The sequence below is a fragment of the Rhinolophus sinicus genome, linkage group LG09 (genome assembly GCF_036562045.2).
Source record: "Rhinolophus sinicus isolate RSC01 linkage group LG09, ASM3656204v1, whole genome shotgun sequence".
Lineage (NCBI taxonomy): Eukaryota > Metazoa > Chordata > Mammalia > Chiroptera > Rhinolophidae > Rhinolophus > Rhinolophus sinicus.
In genome coordinates this window covers 29,760,613-29,782,057 of record NC_133758.1, presented here as the reverse complement: position 1 = coordinate 29,782,057, position 21,445 = coordinate 29,760,613, and the positions used below count along the sequence as shown (strand labels likewise).

General features: G+C 44.4%; 1 protein-coding gene across 22 annotated transcripts in view; it reads left to right on the top strand.

Moving 5' to 3' along the window:
• FHOD3 (formin homology 2 domain containing 3) overlaps positions 1-21,445 on the top strand; it is a 433,462-nt gene extending 412,017 nt beyond the window's left edge. For 18 of the 22 annotated variants that reach the window (XM_074340106.1, XM_074340111.1, XM_074340113.1 and 15 more), the window contains 4 exons: positions 3,843-3,866; positions 5,444-5,618; positions 11,105-11,266; positions 20,824-21,445. In XM_074340106.1, coding sequence (XP_074196207.1) covers positions 3,843-3,866; positions 5,444-5,618; positions 11,105-11,266; positions 20,824-20,906 — 444 coding nt within the window. In that variant the 3' untranslated portion in view covers positions 20,907-21,445. The remainder of the gene's footprint in view (positions 1-3,842; positions 3,867-5,443; positions 5,619-11,104; positions 11,267-20,823) is intronic. The other 4 variants (XM_074340103.1, XM_074340118.1, XM_074340117.1 and 1 more) reach the window with 2 other exon arrangements.

Genomic DNA, 21,445 nt, shown 5'->3' with positions numbered 1-21,445 from the left:
ATGTTTGATTCCATTTTCAACCTCTGTGATGTGAGTAAAATTGGAGGGGGAAAAATATGAAAGATAATGCCACTTATCATAGGAAGACAAATGTACAGATTTGGGAATTGACTCAGAATTTCAGTCATCCTAAAGATGCTATATAATCAATCAGTTGACATATGGACCACCCATTCTAGGCATCTGAATAGAGGAATAATTGATGTGGTTGCTGAAAGATGTGATCTGATAGGCTCTTGGCAGTCCCTTAAATCAGAGAATATCAGGGTGGGAAGAGATCCTGGAGGATAGTGAATCCAACAGGAGTTCCCCTTGAGAGTCCTTGCATACTTACATGCCTCTCCCACTCCTGGGCTCTTGCCCCATCTCTCCTACCTCAGTTCTGAGCCCAGTGGGCCATGGGTGCAGTGGATATTCAGATGGATGATGCTTCATAAGTGGAGGGGGAAGGGATGTGTGAAGATGGAAGAGGCAGACAAAGACACACAGTGCAGGTACCTCTTTCTGGTGTGCCTTTATGAAACTTACCCCATCTCTATATATATGTGAGAAGCACCTTGGCTCTCAATGATACAGGGAATGGAATGGATACAGGATTAAACCGTGGGGAATGCCATCATCCTGTGGGGTGCAAGCCTCACCTGAACTCAAGTCAGGCACATTTCTCTGGGGAGGAATAAAATTAATTAAGAAGACCTTATTGAGGTTGCCTTCTGTGCCCAGATGTGTGTTCATGTAGTAGGAGAAACAGAGGGCACACAACACCTGGCCACATTCTTGAGGGAGTCTAACCTTCCCATGGAGACCCAAATGCATCATCTTAGAAATTTTGTTGTGATTTTAAGGCAGTTCTGAGCAGAACTAAGGACTAATCCCCTCACCATCCACCCCCACCCAGACCCCTTGTTTGTTTGTTTTTTAATTTTCTGGACCCTTAGAGTGCTCAGATCAGTTTTTGCAAGAGTTCTTTCTATAACACCCTGGCTGTTCTGGATGCCACTGCCGTCAGCTGAGGGGCTTCGTCTCCTCTTCTGAAATCTGGGTTCAGTAAGATCTTTAGCCTCCTGCAGGACAGCAACTCAGGAAGCAAACTGAATCCAGTTAGGCAGACTGTGGCCCACATTCATTCCAAAGTATTACTTTTAAAAGTTTTAAAAAGGGAGTGTTTATTTTTGTGGAAATGAGACTCATTGGAGGTGAAAAATACAAGCCAATATGCTTATAGTTATGGAAACACGTCAAAATTTCTTGACAAATTCTTGAGTGTTTTTTTTTTTTTTTTAACAGATCTCACTAATTTTTAAATTCGGTCCTTCTCCGAAAACATTCAGATCTCCTATTTATAAGCAGGGGTAAATTTTTCTAGAGTTCAATTCAAAAAATATTTAAATTCCCATTCAAATCTACACAGTACAGGTTTCTTCAGGTTCACCGTCTACAGTCCCACAAAAAGTGGCATCATTCGTGTAGAAAGATTGCCATCTGCTGGAAAATTAGGATATTGTCAATTAAGGCAAAGGACAGCTTCGAATTTACCCAACTCGGAATTAAGCGCCTACTGTGTGCCCAGCAAGGCACGGCGCACCAAGGAAGATGTGGGTGCAATAAAAGACAAGCTTATACCCTAGGGATGTCACAACCTGGTTAGAAAACAGCATATCCACAACTTAAAACACTGAAAACAAAAACCAGGCAAAAGACTGAGATCACAAAGCCCAAAAGCATTAGAGCTGAAAGTGATTTTTAGAGCAAACTGTGTAGTGAATCACTTCTTTTTTTTTCTCTATCTCTCTTTTTTTTTTATTATTAGTTTCAGGTGCACAAGACAAAGTAATACTTAGACGTTTATCATTTATATCCCTCACACTGTGTGAACCCCCCTCCCCCATCCACTATCCCTCTGACATCGCACAGAGCCATTACATTTCCACTTATTGTTCAGCTTCAGCTTCAGGTGTACAGTGCAGTGATCAGGCATCTACATCATCCCTGAGGTGGTCTCCCAAGTGGGACAAGTGTCCATCGGATACCCTACCGCATCTTTACATTATTGATTACATTCCCCAAATTAATTTTCAAAACCCCCTGGCCATCTTGTGGTTACTGACTGTTTTCTAATCCCCTCACCTTCCCCCTTATCCGCCCCCCCCCCCGCCCATCTAGCAACCCTCAGTTTTTCCTCTATGTCTCCAAAACTGTTTCTGATTAGTTCATTCACTTATTCTTTTCTTTAGATTCCACATATAAGTGAGATCATATGGTATTTATTTTTCTCTGTCTGAGTAAGTCACTTTTAATATAGATGAGGATGGAAGTGGTAGCAATGAAATAAAGATGATTTTAGAAAAACCATTATTTTCTGAGGCACAGACAAGTCGGTTAAATCTAAAGACCCTGTATTTGTAGAGTCAGACCCATATCTGCTCTTGTGTACCTGTCTCGCTACTTCTTTCACTGTTTCTGAAAATGCAAAACGCTTCCTTTCTTAAAGTCCAAGGGTCCTCCCAGGGAATGACCAATGAAAAACTAAGTAATTCCTCATCCTGGTGTCCCAAACTAGTTCTCAACAAAATGGTGACATAGGCAAGGCACCACAGGCAGTTGTGGCCCTGTCTGCTGTGGTTATACTCCAGATGGGCTGTGAGAATGAAGGCTTTGCTCCCCAGGACTCCCACACGAGGGGGCCAGTGGTAATCCTGGGTGAGGCCCATGCCCTCGCTCAACCCCAGCTTCCTCTTCTGTGAAAAGGGAATGCTACTTACTTTGGGGGGATATTAAGAAGGATATAGATTTTGTATCTTAGCATCTTGCACATGTGCTAATTGCTGAAAAAAACGCCAAATATCCCTGGTTAAATAAGTAAGCTCCAAGATTTTTAAAAAAAAAATAGTATAGCAGGACTGTCATCTCTTGTTGTGATGCCATTTGGCGAGGGGCAATGTGGAATGTGATGAACTGGAAGCATTTTGTCGTTTCAGCTTCTTAACGTTTACTTGATTCTCAAAAACCTTGTGTCTGATTTGCTGGAGCCTTGCAAATACAAGTTAAATTGAGGGTGTGTTAAATTTAAAAATCAAGAGATTTACACAAAGTTCACCCCCAATTTATTTTTAGAAAAGGGGTATTTTATTTGAAGTTATTTCAGGAAGTTAATCTGGTGAGAATTAAAAGTATAGAGCATGTCAGTTCAAACAGCCTCCATGAGGGACAGGTAAGATTTTAAAACGAATTTAATTTCGTGTTTCTGAGGAGAGAGTAATATGATCCTTTCTGCTTGGGCCGTTGTTCCTCTTGTCCTGTCTGGACTATGTGTGGAAGGATTCTCGGAGGTTCAGACCCCGCAGCCTGGGCAGGGAAGGGTCAGTCTAGTGCTCGGGATGAGAGGGGAGGCGGCAGCTGACAGGCAGAGCCAAGCAGATGGAGACCAGTCCACTTACTGAGACCCTGATGGCACGCAGGTGGTGGTGGGTTCCACAGGATGTGGCCAGCTGAGTGGTAGGGCCCATAGCTGGGAGTGAGGTTTATAGTGGTCAGGGAACCAGGCAAGCTGGCTATCAGCCTCAGGGGCAGCCTCGGGAGACTGGCCTGGAGCCCCACAAATCCCTTCTGACTTTGGTTAGGACTGTTCTTGGGGCTCACGCAGGGAATGTCCAGAAGAAGGCAAGAAAGCTGTACAAGCAGGGCCTGGCAGCTCCTCAATCAAGAGGCTATCCCCCGGTTGTGGGGGCCAATTTGTTCATTTGAAATTTGATGTGACATTGAGATAATCTCATCTTTGCTGACGTCTGTGCCTTCTAAGAAGCCCTTCTGTCTTTTCCACCCTGTCCTGTCCTCTCGAGTAGACTGATGAAGAGGATGACACTGAGGTACGACTCTGTAAACATGAAGAATGCCGTGTTTGCCCTTCCCAGGCGTGCGGTGGGGTCTAACCTAACATAAGCAGCATGAAGTGTCAGCACCGTTCAGTGCTCTAAACCATGCATGGGTTTTTCTGGTTGACTTCTGTGTGATCGCTCTCCTCCTTACACGGGTTCTTATGCTGTGTGTGCTAGGGACGGAAGGGTTAACTGCATTCCCAAGCTGTCCCTGAGTCCCAGGCCCTGTCAAGAGTGGCAGGTTCAGCGGCTCTCTCTCCCCACTGCTAGAAAAATGGACGGAGAATTTCCCCTCCAGACCTGTCTGAGACATTTGGCAACACAAGTATGAGAGAACTGGATTCTAGAATAACCACATAAAGAGCCCTAAAACCAAAGAGGAAGTGGGGCAGTGGCTGAGGCCAGAAAAATGGTCATCATCTGTGGGCCGTCTCAGTGGGCATCCACTGGATCTGGTGGGATCCGTGTGGGAGGGGTGGGATGGCAGGGGTTCTTCCTCCTGGTTCTGGGGCAGATGCCAGAACCAGAATCCAAGTCGGAGATGATTGGCTCTGGGAAATGAGGAGGGAGCAGTAAAGATACACACACCACAGATGTGTCCTGGGCTTTCTATTGTCATTGCCAAGACACTGGATGAGAAGAGGAAGCCCAGAATTCATGGAGCTCCTCTTTGCAAATGTGAATCTAACAGACTTTTTAGTTTTCATCCAGATGTGGGCACTGTGTACATATGGCCTGATGGTCTTCCATACCTCTTGTAAACCATCTATGTATTGACTCTTTGTTGAGCTGGAATTAGAGACTATCATGTGCTTGTAATGCTTGTTAAAACAACTACATTTTTGACACAACCAGAAGTAGTGAGTGTTGCCAAACTTACTTTCAGCATGAATTTCTGAGTCATGTTCTGATCTGATCCCTGAAACAAACCCCCTTGGGGCCTTTGGCAAGTTGCTTAATCTTGGAAGGCCTCAGTTTCCTACTCTGTAAAGTGAGATGGGCTTGGATCTGGAAAAATCCTTCCCAGCTCTTAACATTGTATGATTTTATGACTGGATGCCACTTTTTAAATTATGCCATCATCAGTGATATATAAGAAAATTTTAACTGCTTTCTGGTGCTAAGTTAAAAAATAATAATAATGAAGCTCAATCCATTTGATTAATAGGGCATATTTCAATTCTCACATTAAGGTTTTGGTGGTAGGAACAGATTTGCTTTCTGAGTGCTTCCCAAGGGCTGATGTCAGTCTCCCCTAGCAGGCCCCCAGGGAGGGCATCTGCAGTGAGCCAAGAGACCCACTACAATGGAGGGGTGGGTGAGGTCCTTCTGGAACCAGGACTTTTTTTTCTGATAAGAGAACTTCCTGTATACACAGACGTTTTGTCATTAGCTCATCCACAACCTCAGTGATTGCCATAAGTGAGTGTGTCTGCAGAATGCACACAAACCAAAAAGACAGAGAGAGACAGACGGAAAAGAAAAGGTTTTCCTCAACCAAACGTTTACAAGCTTGAGTTGGCTTTTGGGGAGTCACCTCATGCCCTCACCCCGCTTTGGTCTTGCAGTCTGGCAAGTTCTCTGGCAGTTCTCCGGCACCGCTGAGCCAACTACAGGGCCTGAGCTACGCTGAGGATGCCGCTGAGCATGAGAACATGAAGGCCGTGCTGAAAACTTCATCCCCCATTGTTGAGGACGCCACCCCAGTGCTGGGCGTCCGCACACGCAGCCGAGCGAGCCGAGGTAACTGTGCTGGGCGGGGCGGGTCTTCCCAGTTAGGCACCCCGTGGGGGTCTGGTCCCCATCAGAGGGTACAGCTTATGGTGCCCAGGCAGTGGCTGCTAAGGGCCGTCAACTCCCCTGGGCTCCCAGTGCTGACGTAATCACATGCTTTCCTTCACTCATCCCTTTGTGACCCACCTTCAATCGCTTCATCTCAGAAACAAGCAAACGCTCTCAAAAATGTAACGTACGAGGTCAGACAATTAAATTAAATTCGTGAACTCATCCTTGAAAAAGTGCTACATACCTCATTGCTCAAGCAATGTTGGAACTCTTTTTCTGGAATGGCCATCAGAGCTGTTGTCATATTACACTTGATGTCCTGAAGGCCATCAAAGTGTCTTCCTTTCAATATTTCCTTTATCTTTGGGTAAAGAAAGAAGTCATTAGGGGGCCAGATTAGGTGAGTAGGGAGGGTATTCTAATACAGTTATTTGTTTACTGGCTAAAAATTCCCTCACAGACAGTGCCGTGTGAGCTGGTGCATTGTTGTGATGCAAGAGCCATGAATTGTTGGCAAAAAGTTCAGGTTGTCTAACTTTTTCACACAGCCTTTTCAGCGCTTCCAAATAGTAAACTTGGTTAACTGTTTGTCCAGTTGGTACCAATTCATAATGAATAATCCCTCTGATGTCAAAGAAAGGTTAGCAACATCGTTGCAACAAGTTCTCGAACTTAATTGTTAGATCTCGTAATTCATACAAAAGGAATTATACTGTGAATGAATCTCATGGGGTGAAGCCGGTATCAGCAAGTTGCAGCCCCCAGGCCAAATTCAGCCGGCTACTTACTTTTCTACATAAGGTCTGGTTGGAACACAGATATATTTCTTCTTTGTGTACCATCTGTGGTGCTTTTGCACTGCAGTGGCAGATTTGTAGTGGTGACAGAGATGGCAGAGACGACAGAGCCTCAAGTTTTTACTACCTGACTCTGTAGAGAAAAAGGTTGCCATGCCGTCCCTTCTTAGACATATATGACAATTAGAAAATATTACTTCCTACTGTCTATAAAAGGCCTCAATTTCTCAGTAATGTGGAGAAGTAACAGGAGAGAAAGTATGTAAACAAGAATATCAGAGAAGAAAGTGGGTAAGGTCAGAAGGTGAAGAAATACTATCATTAAATGCTGAGCAGTAGAGACAATCAGTCTAGATGAAGCATAAAACAAGAATAAGAATAAAATAAAACAGCTTTGCAATGTTACAGGGTGTGAGGAAAGGAATCACTTGTATTCTGTCGTACCCAAAAAGGCCTAAGACATCCCAGGCACGAGTCTCTCTGTGCCCGGCAGCTCTTGTAGGATCTGTGTGCTAGACTGAGCGAGGACACCAGGAAGACCCAGGAGAGCATTAATGCCTGCTCTGTGGTGACCCAGCCATCAGGAACCTTGAGCCTTGAGCGCGATACAAGGATATCGCAATGCAAGTCATTTTGGGACAGGGAGTCCAGTATCTCTACTGGAACATAACAGGTTGTGCTCATTTAAAAAGAGAAAACAGACAGCTGTTCTTGACTGGAAAGGACCAAGGTTAAAACATGTTGCTGGGTTTGTACAGTATGGGTTCCTTTTTAGAATGAGGTCATGAGGAAATGACCTCATCACAAAACTGAGTTTGACAATCCTGGACATACAGAAAGCTGTTCCTTTTCAGCATCTCCTGACATGTTACAGGAAAGCTGTTCAGTTTTTCTGCACATTCAGAGACTTCTTCCAGAAGAAGTGGTGTGTAGTAGGGAGTGGCAAGCCACACTCCTCTTACAACAACTACAAAAAAAAAAAAATGACAAAAGCTTTCTTTTAAGAGAGATCGGAGAACTGTGAAAGGGAAGAGGACCACACAAACTAGAATTCTAGGTGAGTTGAGAGTGCTTTTGTAGCAGTATTTGCCATGTCTGGGCACAGGCTGAGCATTAGATTTGCCCTGGGCAGAGCAACTCTAATAGAAAAGAGAAACCAGCAGAACTTCTAATAGCCATGTGAGCTGCCATAAGAGACTGGGATCTAGAGGAGCTCTAACTGCAGCCAGGTTTCTCCAGGAGACTTTTACTAAGTGCTGGACAGCATGGGGAGAGGACGCTGGGCCAGAAAGGCTGGAGGAAGCATCCTGCAGTCTTGAAGTTCTGAGGAAACTAAGACAGGCTAGAGTAAGCACCTTCAGCAAATGCATACAGGTATGTGTTAGGTTGGTACAAAAGTAATTGCGGTTTTTGCAATTCTTTTCCACCTTTTAAACCTCAATTACTTTTGCACCAACCTAATAAAGACAGAGGTGGGCTGATTCTCAACTATTTGGCCCCAGCCCTGCTCAGTGTTTCACTGTGTCTGCCTCACAGAAAAGAGTGAAGCCCGTGGGGGGAGGGGTGGGGAGCGGAAATGTTAGTACATTCTCCTCATTCTTTTATAGTAAAGTCCAGTGCATAGTCAAAATTACAAATGAACTAAGAGAAGAATGTGACGATGTGGCTGACAAGAGAAAATTAGACAATAGCCACAGACCCACAGGTGATACAGATGTTGAAATTTGCAGTCAAGTTTTAACCATTGTAAATGTTAAAGAGAGTAAAGGAAAAGATAGACCAATTGATTAAAAGGTGGGTAATTTCAACGGAAAATTGAAGTTTATAAAAAAGGATCAAATGGACATTCTGGAACTGCAAAAGAAAATATCTGAAATAAAGAACTCATTGGATGGGTTTAACAGCAGATTGGTCCCAGCAAGAGAGGATTGGTGAATTTAAAAAACAGGTTAATAGAGAATGTACAAACTGAAACAAATCCAAGAATAAATATAAAGAAAAACATACCTTGGCATTACATAGGCTAACTGCTCAAACCCAAAGATAAGATATAATCTTTAAAACAGCCAGAGAGAAAAGATACTTTCTAAGGATCAGCAGTAAGAATAATGGCTTACTGTTAACAGAAACGATGTATGGGAGTCAGAAGAAAATAGAATGACATCTTTAAACTGCCAATAAGAAAAGCTTCTAACCTAGAAGTCTCTACCTAGGACAATCCTTTCAGAACAAAAAGCAAAGTTGTATTACATTAAAACAATATACTATCTATTTTGATATTATTTTCCTGTTAGACAATTTATTTCGGTTATATTATTAAGAAAAATTAGTGTTTTCTTTCAAACTACATACTTTGAAAACTGAAGTCAAAATAAAGTAACATGGCGCTGTCTTAGTTTATAATGCTTTATCCCCTCCACCGTATCTCAGTATATATAAATATCTCGCTAATATTTGGGAGACTGTGGTAAGCCCAGTGGCCCTTGGGGGTCTGTAAAAGATATGGGCAGTGTTCCCTGATGACTGCATATGAGTGCAAAAGTCCCAGAAAGAGAAACATACATGACCAGGAAGAATGGGCATAAACAGTAATCAGGCAGTGAGGACAGTGACCAAGGAGAGAGGAAATGAGGTTACGAGGGAATGACCTCGTCACAAAACAATTTGACAGTCCTGGACCTATGACAAGATGCTCCTTTTAAGCATCTCCTGACCTGTTACCGTGAAAGCAGATCCCTCGGGAGGTATCAGATGGGAAGTACAGGTCATTCTCAGCGGGAAGAGCAGGTGATGTCTTCATTTCTTGCCCAGTGCTCTGAAAATATACTATGAGCAAATACAATTGATTGAGCTTGGTGTATTTTTGGAAGGATAGTTTGGCATTTCAAAACGAGACAGCCTTATAAACCAATAGGTAAAATGGAAAACAATCAATTGTTGGGTGAAACACAATTGCACTGTTGATTGCTCCACTCTGAGGACGCTGTTGTTCAGAGGCTCTGCAGAGTCCCTCTCTGAAAGCTATGCCACTCTGAGGCCTCTTACCTCAAATTAGAACACCTGGACCATCCTGAGAATGCAGAAAAATTCAGCAACAATTTCAAATATTTCTGAGAGGCACTTATATTTAAAGGCTTTTGTGATGGTGGAAAACACAAGTCTACTGATAGAAGCAAGCAGATCAAGTTCCCTTGGGTATAAGCAGACAAAGTACAATTTGCTATTTGTGTCTATGTCAGTATTGTTGATGTGCCACCAAAACATTTGTTTAGAACGATGTCAACGACGACGACAAAAACACCTTGTCAACAGAAAACCTCAGTGTCCTAGAGCCACAGGCCTCAAATACATGCAGGTGATGAAGCACCTGGAATCCTGGTCCTCCTTTTACAGTGTGAATTATTTATGTGTATAATTCAGTCATATGAATTTTACTAGCAGAAATTATGATGAAATTATAGCATGCTACATATTTGCAATAAATTTTCAACCATAAACACATGTGCATGAAAATCAATCTACTGAACTGCAATCAGATATTCCCAACTATTTCCACAATATCCAAACACCACAAAAACTTTTAAAAATTGGTATGGGAGAAGAACCCAAATTTTATAAATGTTCATTTATTAACATTTTTCCCCCTGTGATTTGGGAAAATCTGGCTGTTCTTCAGCTGGACCTTAGTCAGTCTCAGGGTACCTCTGTGTCCCATTTGGCATAGAGTTTGAGAATACTCACCTACAGCTTTTGAAGTTGTTTGTTACAAAACGAAGTACAGGTAGAGGAAATTCACAATTTTGGTCACATTGTACATCTTCTTATGGAAGCATATTTCCCATCTTATAGATTTCACAAGGCTGTTGATTGATGACAAAGGCATAGTTCTTGATAAATTAAAATAGCATTAATTTCTAACTATTTAACATGACGTGAGAACGCATGTTTTTGTGGTACTTTCTGCTTGCTTATCTATAGGCAGACGCTTCTCTGCCAGACTTGGACTGTCTTCAAGTATAGTTATTAATAAGTGTATTTTGCTAGTCTGGGAGCAATGTACTGAAGAGAATTTAGGTCAACTCCCCCTTAGCTGGTTGTAAAGGGCAGATAATCTGTTATGATATATAAAGGCTAGATAATCCAAAGATAAACTATGTTTCAAAACCCACTGGTTGTTATCTGACTGAGTGAGAAGTTGGGGTTAGTTAAAATTCAGCAGGCACGTACAACCAGGGATCGAGGGCTAAGGGAACAAATGTCTCTGGACGTTACTGGATGTACATCACCGTGTGGCATGGGAGGTCTGCCCTGCCGTGGTCACAGGACCTGGCAGGTGGAGGCAACACATCCAGGCATTGAAAGTTAAAGGACACGAGAGAGAAGAACACAGCAGTGGTATAAGGTAGTATGACAAAAGTACCCGAAGTGCGGGTATGTGGGAGTTCAGAGCTGGGAGGGTAATGGTCACAGGTCACCGTGGTGTCCCTGCAGTGGGACACTGGTGAGCAATCCGGATCTGTTAGGCTCAAGCTTACTGTTCTGATTCGCTGCTGACAACACTCTGCTGCTGGACGAGCAGTGCTGGGTATTATCTTTGGTGTTGTCCTTTCTGAGTCTGTTGCACTCTCTGGTTGTTTAATGCTTCAGGATCCACTAGTTCATGGACTATGGGAACTGATGACTCACCTAACGTCACAGATGATGCAGCCGATGAGATCATGGACCGCATCGTCAAATCGGCCACCCAAGTGCCCAGTCAGCGAGTGGTGCCTCGGGAGAGGAAACGCTCCCGGGCCAACCGAAAATCTCGTAAGTGCCTTTCAGCTGGTGTGAGAAACTCACCCCACAGGGACCTGCCTTCCAGTTCTGTATGCCCCAGGAAGGGCAGAGATCAGAGGCAGGCTCCAGTGAATTGCCAGTGGTGCCTGGAGGGCCCACCTGTGCTCGTCAACAAAAGGTTTCATGTTTAACGATCAGCATTGGCCATTGTGGAGGAGGGATGCTGCAACCACCCCTGTCCAATGTATTGGTCATTTCTGGCCTGGCCTCCCTCAATTCACACTTTGTCCCCAGGAAGGTCTGAAAAGCCCTTACATGTCTCTGGTGTGCAGCGGTGGGCGCAAGGGGGCCCATTGCCAAGTACTACCCTTGATGCTTTGCTAGAGGCTGTATTTCTGCCCCTCACCTAGCATCAGGGGCCACTTTCTGGGCAGGAGATGGTTCCTCAACCATGGCTGCACACTGGAACCTTCTGTAACGTTTACAAAATTCCAAGTGCCTGGGCTGTACCCAGCCTGACTACTTCAGAGCCTCTGAGGCTCTGCCCCTGTCCCTTGGGTGATTGGTGGCATTAGGAGGTGGGCTCTCCCTCTATTGGGTGCATCCCCTGCCACATGCCCTCCATTTTTCAAATGGAAAACTATCATTCAGGGGGACTGGCTTTTTACATCTTCAAGAATATGTTTGTGGGCTCCAGCATCAATATCTAAGGCCTTTATATTTATTTTTTCCAACATTTTGCTATTTCCTGATGCTGCTGGGAAATCGTTGCCGGTCTTTTAGCGTACCCATATAAGAACTTGGCTAAGGACTTGATACTCAAAGTTGGTCCTCAGACAATATGGGCATCTCCTATAGGCTGGTTAGAAATGCATACATATTCAGGGGCCCACCTCAGGGCAACTGATTCAGAGTCTGCATTTAATAAGATTTCCTGGTGACTCACATGCACAATAAAGTGGAGTAGCACTGGCGTGTGAGGCCACGAGTGGAATCACAGGGTCCTCAGGTTTGTACATCTTTCATGGCAAACTCTTCTCCAAGAGGTGGGTCTAATCCACACTCTCTCCACACTGCGAGCTGAATCTCAGTTACTCCAGGCTGAGGCAACACTTCCCTTTTTGCCTGAAGGGGGTAGAATAGTATTTTCTTGTTGTTTTAACTGACTTTTTCCTGCATACTAGGAAGGTTGAACCTCTTGCCATTTGCATCTCTTCTTTTGTGGATGCTTTGTCCATATCGTTTGCCTATATTATCTTGCTATTTTTCATAAGAAATCGATTTCTTAAAGTAACTTTTTAAATGAAACTTCTGAAGGCTTTTGGAGGTCTTACGTAGGTTATCTTCAATATTTGCTGTTTCTTGTCCTCCTATTAATTATTTCAATAAACTAGTAACCAAATGGCAGAAACTTGTACCAGTTCACTTCTGAACTGGTACCAGTTCACTGCTGCAAAGGGCAACTTCATTGCAAGGAGTGGAGGTGCTCTTTCCACTGGGAAGAGCTGGGAAAAGCATGGCGGCGTGAGGGGTGTTGGTCAGACCAACGGAGATGGGTAGAGAAAGGATGCCAGGCCAGGGAGTGCCCTCACAGAGGTGGGCAAGGTTGGGCCAGGAACCTCAGAAAAAGAGACTGCATGAGACAGTGGCCTGACCAGTCCCCGCCGGGTAATTGTTCTTCCCACAGGTTACACGTTTGTGTTGGCAAAGAGTATTGGCCCTGCCCTCTGGTCTAGAGAGAACCAGATTCTTAGAGAGACACATAATGTCACTGGGGGGAACAGTAATCCAGTCATAATTAATTTTCTTCTTCAATCTGGCCAGAGAGATATTTTGCCTGTTTGTTGTTGACATAAAATAATTTCCTTTGGTATTGTTTCCATTCCAATCTTATGCAAAACAGCCGTATATTCTTTTTATTTAGCCAAACACATTTTATCCTGTGATGCAGTTACTACAACAAACACAGCACTGGATGTGTGTAAATGTTTATCTGTAACAGGTTTAATTTATTAGTAATGGCACCATCAACAGAAATTTAAGATGGAGGAAGTTACTTTGGTTTCCATTATAATGGGGTGATAAACTCCAGCTTTTCACAAGAGGTTAAAGGAATAAGAAAAAAAAAATTGCAAAATCAATGTGAAGTTTCCCTTTTGGGCCTCACTCTGAAACAATGCTGTACTTGATTTGATTGTTCAGTGGTGGTGATGAGGCAAGTAGATAATGAATAACCAACATATTTGGGCTATAACTCATTTGGCTAAGGACAATAATAGTCCAGCTTTCGCAGGAAACAGAACCCATCCCATAACCTAGAAATTTATGACCTGCAAGCCACTTGAGAATCCTCCGAGATAATTAAATGTCTGCTTTCGTGTTTGATGCTGGTGGCCAAGCCTACACAAGCCAAATGTCCTGTGAAAGCCTGAAATATGGGGCCACACTGAGGGCCTCTTTATTGGTTCACAGGTTCTCATGGCTCTGTTGTGCGCTTTTCCAGCTGGTACCATCAGGGTGTCATTAAGTAAAATGTTTTGGACTGTCCAGTTGATTTCTATCCTATGAAATGGTTGATCCAATGCACCTCATGTGCTACCCCAGATACTAGCCAAGGCTCTCCACCTGGCTGGCGCATCTGACCAACACAGAGTGTTCTTAGAGTTGTTTTTTTGTGTGTGTTTTTTTCTTATTTTTTCTTTTCATCAGATTGGGACAGGTATTTTGTCCAGGAGCTTTTGTTCTCTTAGGCCCTCTGGATATTGGCCTTCCCTAGATAACCCTGAAGCTGACTGGCATGTGAGGTATCCTTATGGGTGTGACTCTGCAGGATGGGCCACGTGGCTAGGGTGGAGAGGGGCCCCTTCCCCTGTGTCCTTTGCTCTCGCACCCATCTTGGGTAGAGGGTCTCCGCCCAGCTGGCTGCCTGCATGTGGCCACTAGCCCAGAAGATTACAGAGCAGTGTGGGGATAAGGACTCACAGTCTGCTTTTTGTCTTTCCCGAGGGAGCCCAGGTCTTGTCACAGGTGAGAGAGGCAGGCTGCCCCTTCTCCTGATGCCTTTCCCTCTGAGTGCGATCTGGGCCCCACCTGAGACGTGATCATGGAGTTTTGGGCTCAGGGCTATATTTCTATAAGAATGTGACCACTTAGATGTGACCTACAAGTAATTGACCAGTTTCTTAGCTCGTTAGGATCCTAAGGTTGGTCACCATTTCAAGAACAGTGTCTCAGTTGGCAGAGCCAGAAGTCCGGTTCCAGGGCCTGCTGGGAAAGGAACGCAGGACTCTGATTTGATTTCACCCTCAGACTCTCATCCTTTCATATCGTGACTTCCTCCTCAATGTGTCTCTCGTGAAGCTTCCACATTCCTCTCAAAGGGCATGTGGCATGTTTTACGTTGATTTAACTAAAAAATCTAATTTTATTTCTCTTACAGAATATTGAGGTATGTAGCCATGCTATCTGTTAAGTAAAATTTCATGGAGAAAGAGTATGATTGCCTCTGAAAAATTATTGAATCTGTTTAGAAGAAAACAGGACTTATGCCTCACAAAATATTAGATTCAGCCCTGGTGCTGAGCAGTAAACAGCTTAGTTCAGTTGTCACTCTAGTTTTCCAAAATGACATTTGAAATCACCCAGGAATTTCCCCACTAATTCCATTAAAAAAAAATTTCCCTGCATTTTATTTAAATAGGTTTTCCTTTCTTACTGTGCACCAATTTTATATTTATATAAAATTTATATTTATAGGGCAAGCTAATGGTGGCAGTAGGCCAGAGGCTAATGCTCTTAGAATACAGTAAAATAAGATGTTAATGGAAGGAACTCAAGTTTCTCGATCAAACTTTTGTGTTCTCAACAACAGCGTCCTCACTGTTTACTCGGCACATAATTATTCTTAGAGCTCATTAAAACTAGACTAATCCCGCCTTTAAAGACATCTGGGGGCCCATCCATGTGTATAGGACACAGGATAGGAAAATAATAAAACAAGTCCACGAGAGAATCAAAAGTCTCAGGTCCAGAGTCACTACGTTTTAGAGGGTGACTCGAGGGCTGGTGCCAGTTGGGAGAAGTGCACCATCAGTGTCCCCTAGGCTGCAGGAATAGAGGGAACAGAACAGGATGGAGCTGACAGTGGCTCTCTAAGGGACATACTTTAAGCCTATAGTAGGTTTCCAGACTTTTTCCCTTGGAAAGGAAGATGGGTAAGTGAGGAAGGCATTTGTAGCCTTTGTTTTGCATTGGGAGGGTCTTGGAGGCAGGGGTGGGTGGACACAGGAAAGGGACTTGGAAGGGCAGAGGTGTGGGGGTAGCGGTGGTGTGGAGCATGATTTGAGTCTGGGAACTGGGGAGAGACATGAGGCCCATACCAGAGCAGGTGCTGTCAGAATTGAAACCCCCAATCATCAGGGTCCCAAAAGCGAGTGCAAAACAAAACAGGGATGTACAAGCCTTGCTTCTGAGCCCACGGAGGTCGGCGCAGCCCCAGACACCAGGGCAGAGCCAGGCCAGAGGCCAAAGCTCTGACGTGGCAGGAAACCCAGGCAGAAGCCTCGGGGATAGAGAGGTGATGCAGGAAAAATTTGGAAGTGTTTCACTGCACTGAATGGCTTTCTGGTTGCTTCATTTTCCAACCATTCACCCTTCCATACTGAGAACCAGCACATTGAAAGAGGAGACTGGCTTGGGTCTTCTCCACCACATCTGTCTGTGTGCTAGGTACCCATTTGACCCAGAGTAAAGGTTCAAGAGGAATAAGTAAAAAGAAGAATCTGAGAATTTGTCTTTTCTCCTGAGAGCCTAGCTTTTCCTGCGTCTCAGTCAGGGACCGCAAACCTGGCTGGCCACCTGAATCTCCTGGGAAGGTTAAAATGCAGCGTGTGGGTCTCTCATGAGACCTTTGCTTTGTGTGTCTGAGCTGAGTCTAAGAAGGCAAGTGTAAATCAACCATATTTGAGAATCTTGGCTTGTTAGTGTAGTGCCAAGTTTAATTTTTTAATTTTTTAATTTTGAAAGGATTTATACTTAACAAGAAAGTAGCAAAAATCGCAAAGAGTTGCCTTATGTCCTTCAGCTTCCCCCAATGTTCACACCTTGCATAGTATAGGACAATTTATCAAAACTAAGAAATTAACATTAGTATAATGCTATTAACGGAACTATAGGCTTGTTTCCGATTTCACCAGTTTTTCCATTTTCTGTTCCACAGCTCTACCCAGGATCCCACATTGCACTCTTTTGTCTCCTCATATCTGGGGAGGACAGTTCATGACCTTGACGCTGTTGTAAAGTACTAGTCAGTTATTTTGTAGAATGCCTGTCAATGTGGGAAACTTCTGCTTTTAATGGCCAGGATTTTATGTGTTAAAAAAAAAAGATGGAGGTAGACATGAGAAAAAGAACTCAGATGGTCAAATAATTTACATTGACCAAAAACCAAAACCAAAACCAAAAATAAAACCCTACAGAAAGTCTGACATCGGATCACTAAGAACTAGACATCTTAAAACAATTTCCTACATTTAAGTCCAAAGAGGCATGACTGGACCTGACATTTTCCCCAACTCTACCGACAGGCCCCTCAAGGAACAAGGAGTCTATCAATGGACAATTTTGAATAGTTGCAGAGCCAATTAGCTCCCAACCACAAGACATATATGTAAGACGCCTTGGAGTTCTGATATTAGACCCTGTCATCCTCGACGTACTGCTCTCGGTATACTCAGTAGAAGATCTCTAGAATCTTAGGGATTGAAAAAAAACAACTTATTGCTATTGTTTGATGTTACATGCAAAAACAGGGGGAAACATCTGTCAGTGAGCCAAAGGTGAAGGAGCACAAATGGATTTCTGTCCCATGGAAGTAGAAGTCGGTACATTTCCCATCGATGCGAAAGGTGGTTAGAACATGTCCTGTCAGGCTTTGGCAGGGCAGCGCTGTTTCCAGGGTGGGCTATGAGTTAAACATTCTGGCTCCAGTCTTTCTCTACCGCTTACTGTGTGTGCTTGGGCCAGGGACTCAGTCTATGCCAATCTATGCCACTTACTGGGGGAGAGAACAGTACCCATCTCATAGGGTTTCCACAAAGATTAACTGAAATAATCATGTTCCTGCTCAGCAAATGGTGGCCACCCTTGTCATTATTCTCAGGTTCAACCCAGCAAAGAGTCATCTGAGAGCAGATTGAAGGATTAAAATTTTTTTCGATTCTGGGGGGGTTGGGAGGGAGAGAAAAAGAACTCAGGTTCTGTCTCTGAGTCTCCAGACACCTCTGCGCTGCATGTTGACACAGTGGCGCCCCTGTGTCAGATCCTACTGCTGTCATTGCTGCACCGTGAGAGCTGTCACAAGTGCCTGGGGCATAGCGTGGCTGCCGGTGCCAGCAAAGTGACCCACAGCGTCTATAGAGGAGCTGCGAGGCAGACAGGGATAAACATTTCCACAGTCTGTTCTCTGTTAAGCAGCTGCGGGGAGGGGAGGCCGTCGCATGTGACAGGCTGGGGAGCTCCAGCCAGAGCATTCAAGCGGGAAGTAGGAATGGGGAGTGGAGAGGCGCCCAGACATTATCTTATCAGATGTAAGCCAGTCTCACCCACCCTACTCGAGAAATCCCCTATGTGATGGAAGACTCGTTTCTATTGTACAAGTCCCACGTCCTGGCAGCCCCCATTTGCTGGTCCCCTCATTCTCTTATGTCCCCAGCCCTTGATTGCTTTCCAAAGTGAGAGCCAACTGCCTGTCTTGGATAGGGTCTGCTGTCTCCTCACACAGTGTCCCTGTCAACCCCCTGCCTCCCTGACTGCAATACTTGGCTCAGGTAGAGGCTCAAGGAACGTTTGCTGAATGAACGAGTGAACTGCTGAGCAGACAGATGGATGAACGGACACCCAAAGAGGCCCTTTCCATGCATGATTTGCACTGGGGTACAAAACTGATTATAATTGATTACCTTCATTTTACACCTTCTCTCAAGTGGTAACTTGAATTAACCTTGACTTTTTAACAAAGGAAGTATTCAAATTCTTAAAGCTTTTTGGGGGCTAATATATTTATTTGGTTTATTATCAGGCTATTATATTTATTATTAGAGAGAGTTTATCTGAATTGTCATGAAGGCCCACAGAAAGTAGGATTCCGTGGATGAGACAGATTGTTCTGTGGAGACCCATTTTTCAGGGACACAACGGGCGCGCAAAGGGACCTAAGCCTGTACTTGCTTTTTCCTGCAGCAGACAACACATGAGCCCATGCAGAAGGGGTGTAGGAAGGTCCCACGGGGCCTGGCATATCCAAACTTCGGGTAGACCATGATGCCAAGGGCACAGCCTGTGTGTAGTCAGGCAGTTAGGCCCATGAAGCTTTGTTCTGTTCTCTGAGCCTGTCCCAGAGAGGCTGGTCCGATGCCCATATTTATTAGAAAACGATTACTTGGCTTATAAGGTGCCAGGGTCCTTATTGAATTATTTACATGACCAGGATACTACAGTTACAGGACTAAAGCAAATGAGTGACCAGAAGTGTTAAAGAAGAGTTTTAAATGCCCTCATGGGTAAAAAATGCCTACCAGTTCATGGAGTCTTCTGTCCTCATTTGGCCAGGCATGTATACCCACAGGCACAAAGATTATGGTTCATAGACACACATGTCCATGCCACCTTCTGCGGCTAAAGAAATTCGGATGCCCAGTGCAGCGTGGATGTCTTCAGGCAGAATTTTGCATCTTGGATAAGAGGTCTTAGCAATCCTTGTCAAGAATGAGAAATATTTTTATCTTATTTTCTGCCATTAAAGTTATTATCTGTCTTTAACAAATACTTGAAGGAGTGCTTGAAGGACATAAAGGGTTATTACAAACTAGTATTTTTATTGCTGCCCCATAGAACGAATTCCATTACTCAATTAAATGCAGTCTGCCTTCAGCCAAGGTTCTGGAGCCAAACATTTTGTCTGGATGAGTTAGACACTCAGTCTGGAGCCCAAGGGGCTGGGGTGGAGTGAGCTAGTGCAGGAGCAGCTGCAGATGGACAGCTCCGAGCCCAGAGCTAGGCTTGGAAATACAGTAGTGTGTGTTGGTGGTATGATTTGAGGCTACCCCTCACCACAGATCTTTGTGTCTCTATAAAAACCCACGCTTGATGTCTGTGAGCCTTCCAGAAATGTGTTGATTCTTCGAGTGAAATGCTGAGCACACACTAGGTTCTCCATAAAGTATTTGTTGATGGATTAGATGTTGGCACCTGTTCAAAGTGCTGATTCCTGGGAGAGAAGAAACCTCTTATTAATAGCTATTAGCCCCTGTTCATTCTCCTATGGGCATGCATCTCTCAGATTCTTTGTCTACAGGTTAAGTGGGCTTTTGCCCAGGGGATGATGGGGAGACATGGAATATGGGGTATTTATTGCCTGCAGACATATGAGGTGGGGCCCTGACCTCTGGGCAGGCCTCAGAGGGTAACACCCGCACCCCCAGTCACAGAGGAGATGCAGGGAATTGGGTCTGGCAAGGGAAGACAGGAAGACACTAAGGATGAGCTTTGCTTTCTCCCCATTCTAACCGGCTACTCAGGCTGATTAAAGATCTAGAATGAAAGGTAGATTTGTAACACATCTTTTCTGAAAATAGAACAAATACCCCAAACTTTGTATGACCTGACATACAGAGTAGACCAAATACAATTTATAAATTAAGGGACACGTAATTAGGCAATCTTTTAAATGAAAGGCGTTTTGCTAGAAGGGACAATTATCTTCCTGTTCACCCTTATCCAGCCTTTATTTGTTGACATCAAAACTGGTCAACACTGAACAATGGGAACACCCACAATGCCAAGCTACACACACGCCAATTCACCTGCCAGTTGTAAGCACCAAAGAGATGTTATTGGTTCTTCTTGAGCCTTGTGTGTTTCACAGAGAATATCTATCAAATCCACCCAGAAGTTTGGCAGTTTGCTTCTTGGCATCCAGTCTGTAAGGAATCACTGGTTATTTTCTCTAGAGGCCCTTTGATGAGTTGAGGCTAAGACTCATGCTGCTCACAGAGAGACTCATCCTGATTGCTGCCCCTTGCACTGGGTTCTCTTAACACCTTGTTCTATGGGGCCATGGGTTCTTTGGTGTGTCCCCAGCATTGCTGCTGCTCCTGCAGATTTGTGGGTTTGTCTGCATCATTGGAACTCGCATTTTCCTGCTCTGATCCACTCCTTATGCTGGTCGGAGGCCGAGCTCTCAACATGCCATCTGAATTATGACAGTTTGCAACCATTTCTCAGAAACCTTGTAAGGATGGGACTTTCCTCCCTTCTTCCCTCTTCTAAGCCACACCTCCCGACTCCTCTACTTGGCTGTCCAGGTCAGCGCCTGTGCCATCTTCAGGTCAGCCTCTTGCAGCCCCAAGGTTTTTCCTATCCTGGCAGATAGATGGCCAGAGCACTTCAGCAGGAGCAGGATGGGGCCAAACAAGGCTTCCCCTGGGAATCCTTGGGAGAAGGGGGCGCTGAAGGACAGACTGCCATATACCTGGCTGCTAATATCTCCTTCTCTTCTCATCCCTTTAACTGATCTGCTGCTGCTGTAGTGCGAAGGACCCTGAAGAGTGGCCTGACCCCAGAAGAAGCCAGAGCCCTGGGCCTGGTGGGCACCTCAGAGTTGCAGCTGTGAAACCCGTGGGTGCCCGAAGAAGTGTGCCTGAGCAGAGTGCATGCTCCTGCTGGATGGAACCCCTCCAGTGAGGGGCAAGGAGACTCTCCATTAACATCTGAACGTTCTGAAAGGGAGTGCCCTTTTCTCTGGGTCACGGTGGCATGCTGTGTTGTCCGCTGTGCACTGACATGGATCTCTCGGAGTCTCCCTCATGAACTTTCTTCATTGTGTCAGCCGTGTTTCTCTCGTTTTCTTGACACCTGGTTTAGTAGTTCCAAAGTGTGGCACCTTTTCTGTGCAAGGAACAGCCCTTTTCAGGAGCAAATCACTTCTGTCACAGTTCCTGTGGTCATATGAGGCAATTTGATTAGATTCACAGACTGGGTCTCTCCCCAACACCAAAATATCCAGATGTAAACTCCATAATTGTACACAAAAGAAAGCACAGATTGTTTACGAGTTGTGGATTTTAGATGTACTAAATGTTTATATGAATTCATAAATGTACACCATGTTTCAAATACTAAATAAATAAAGTTTAATGTCATAACCAGAAA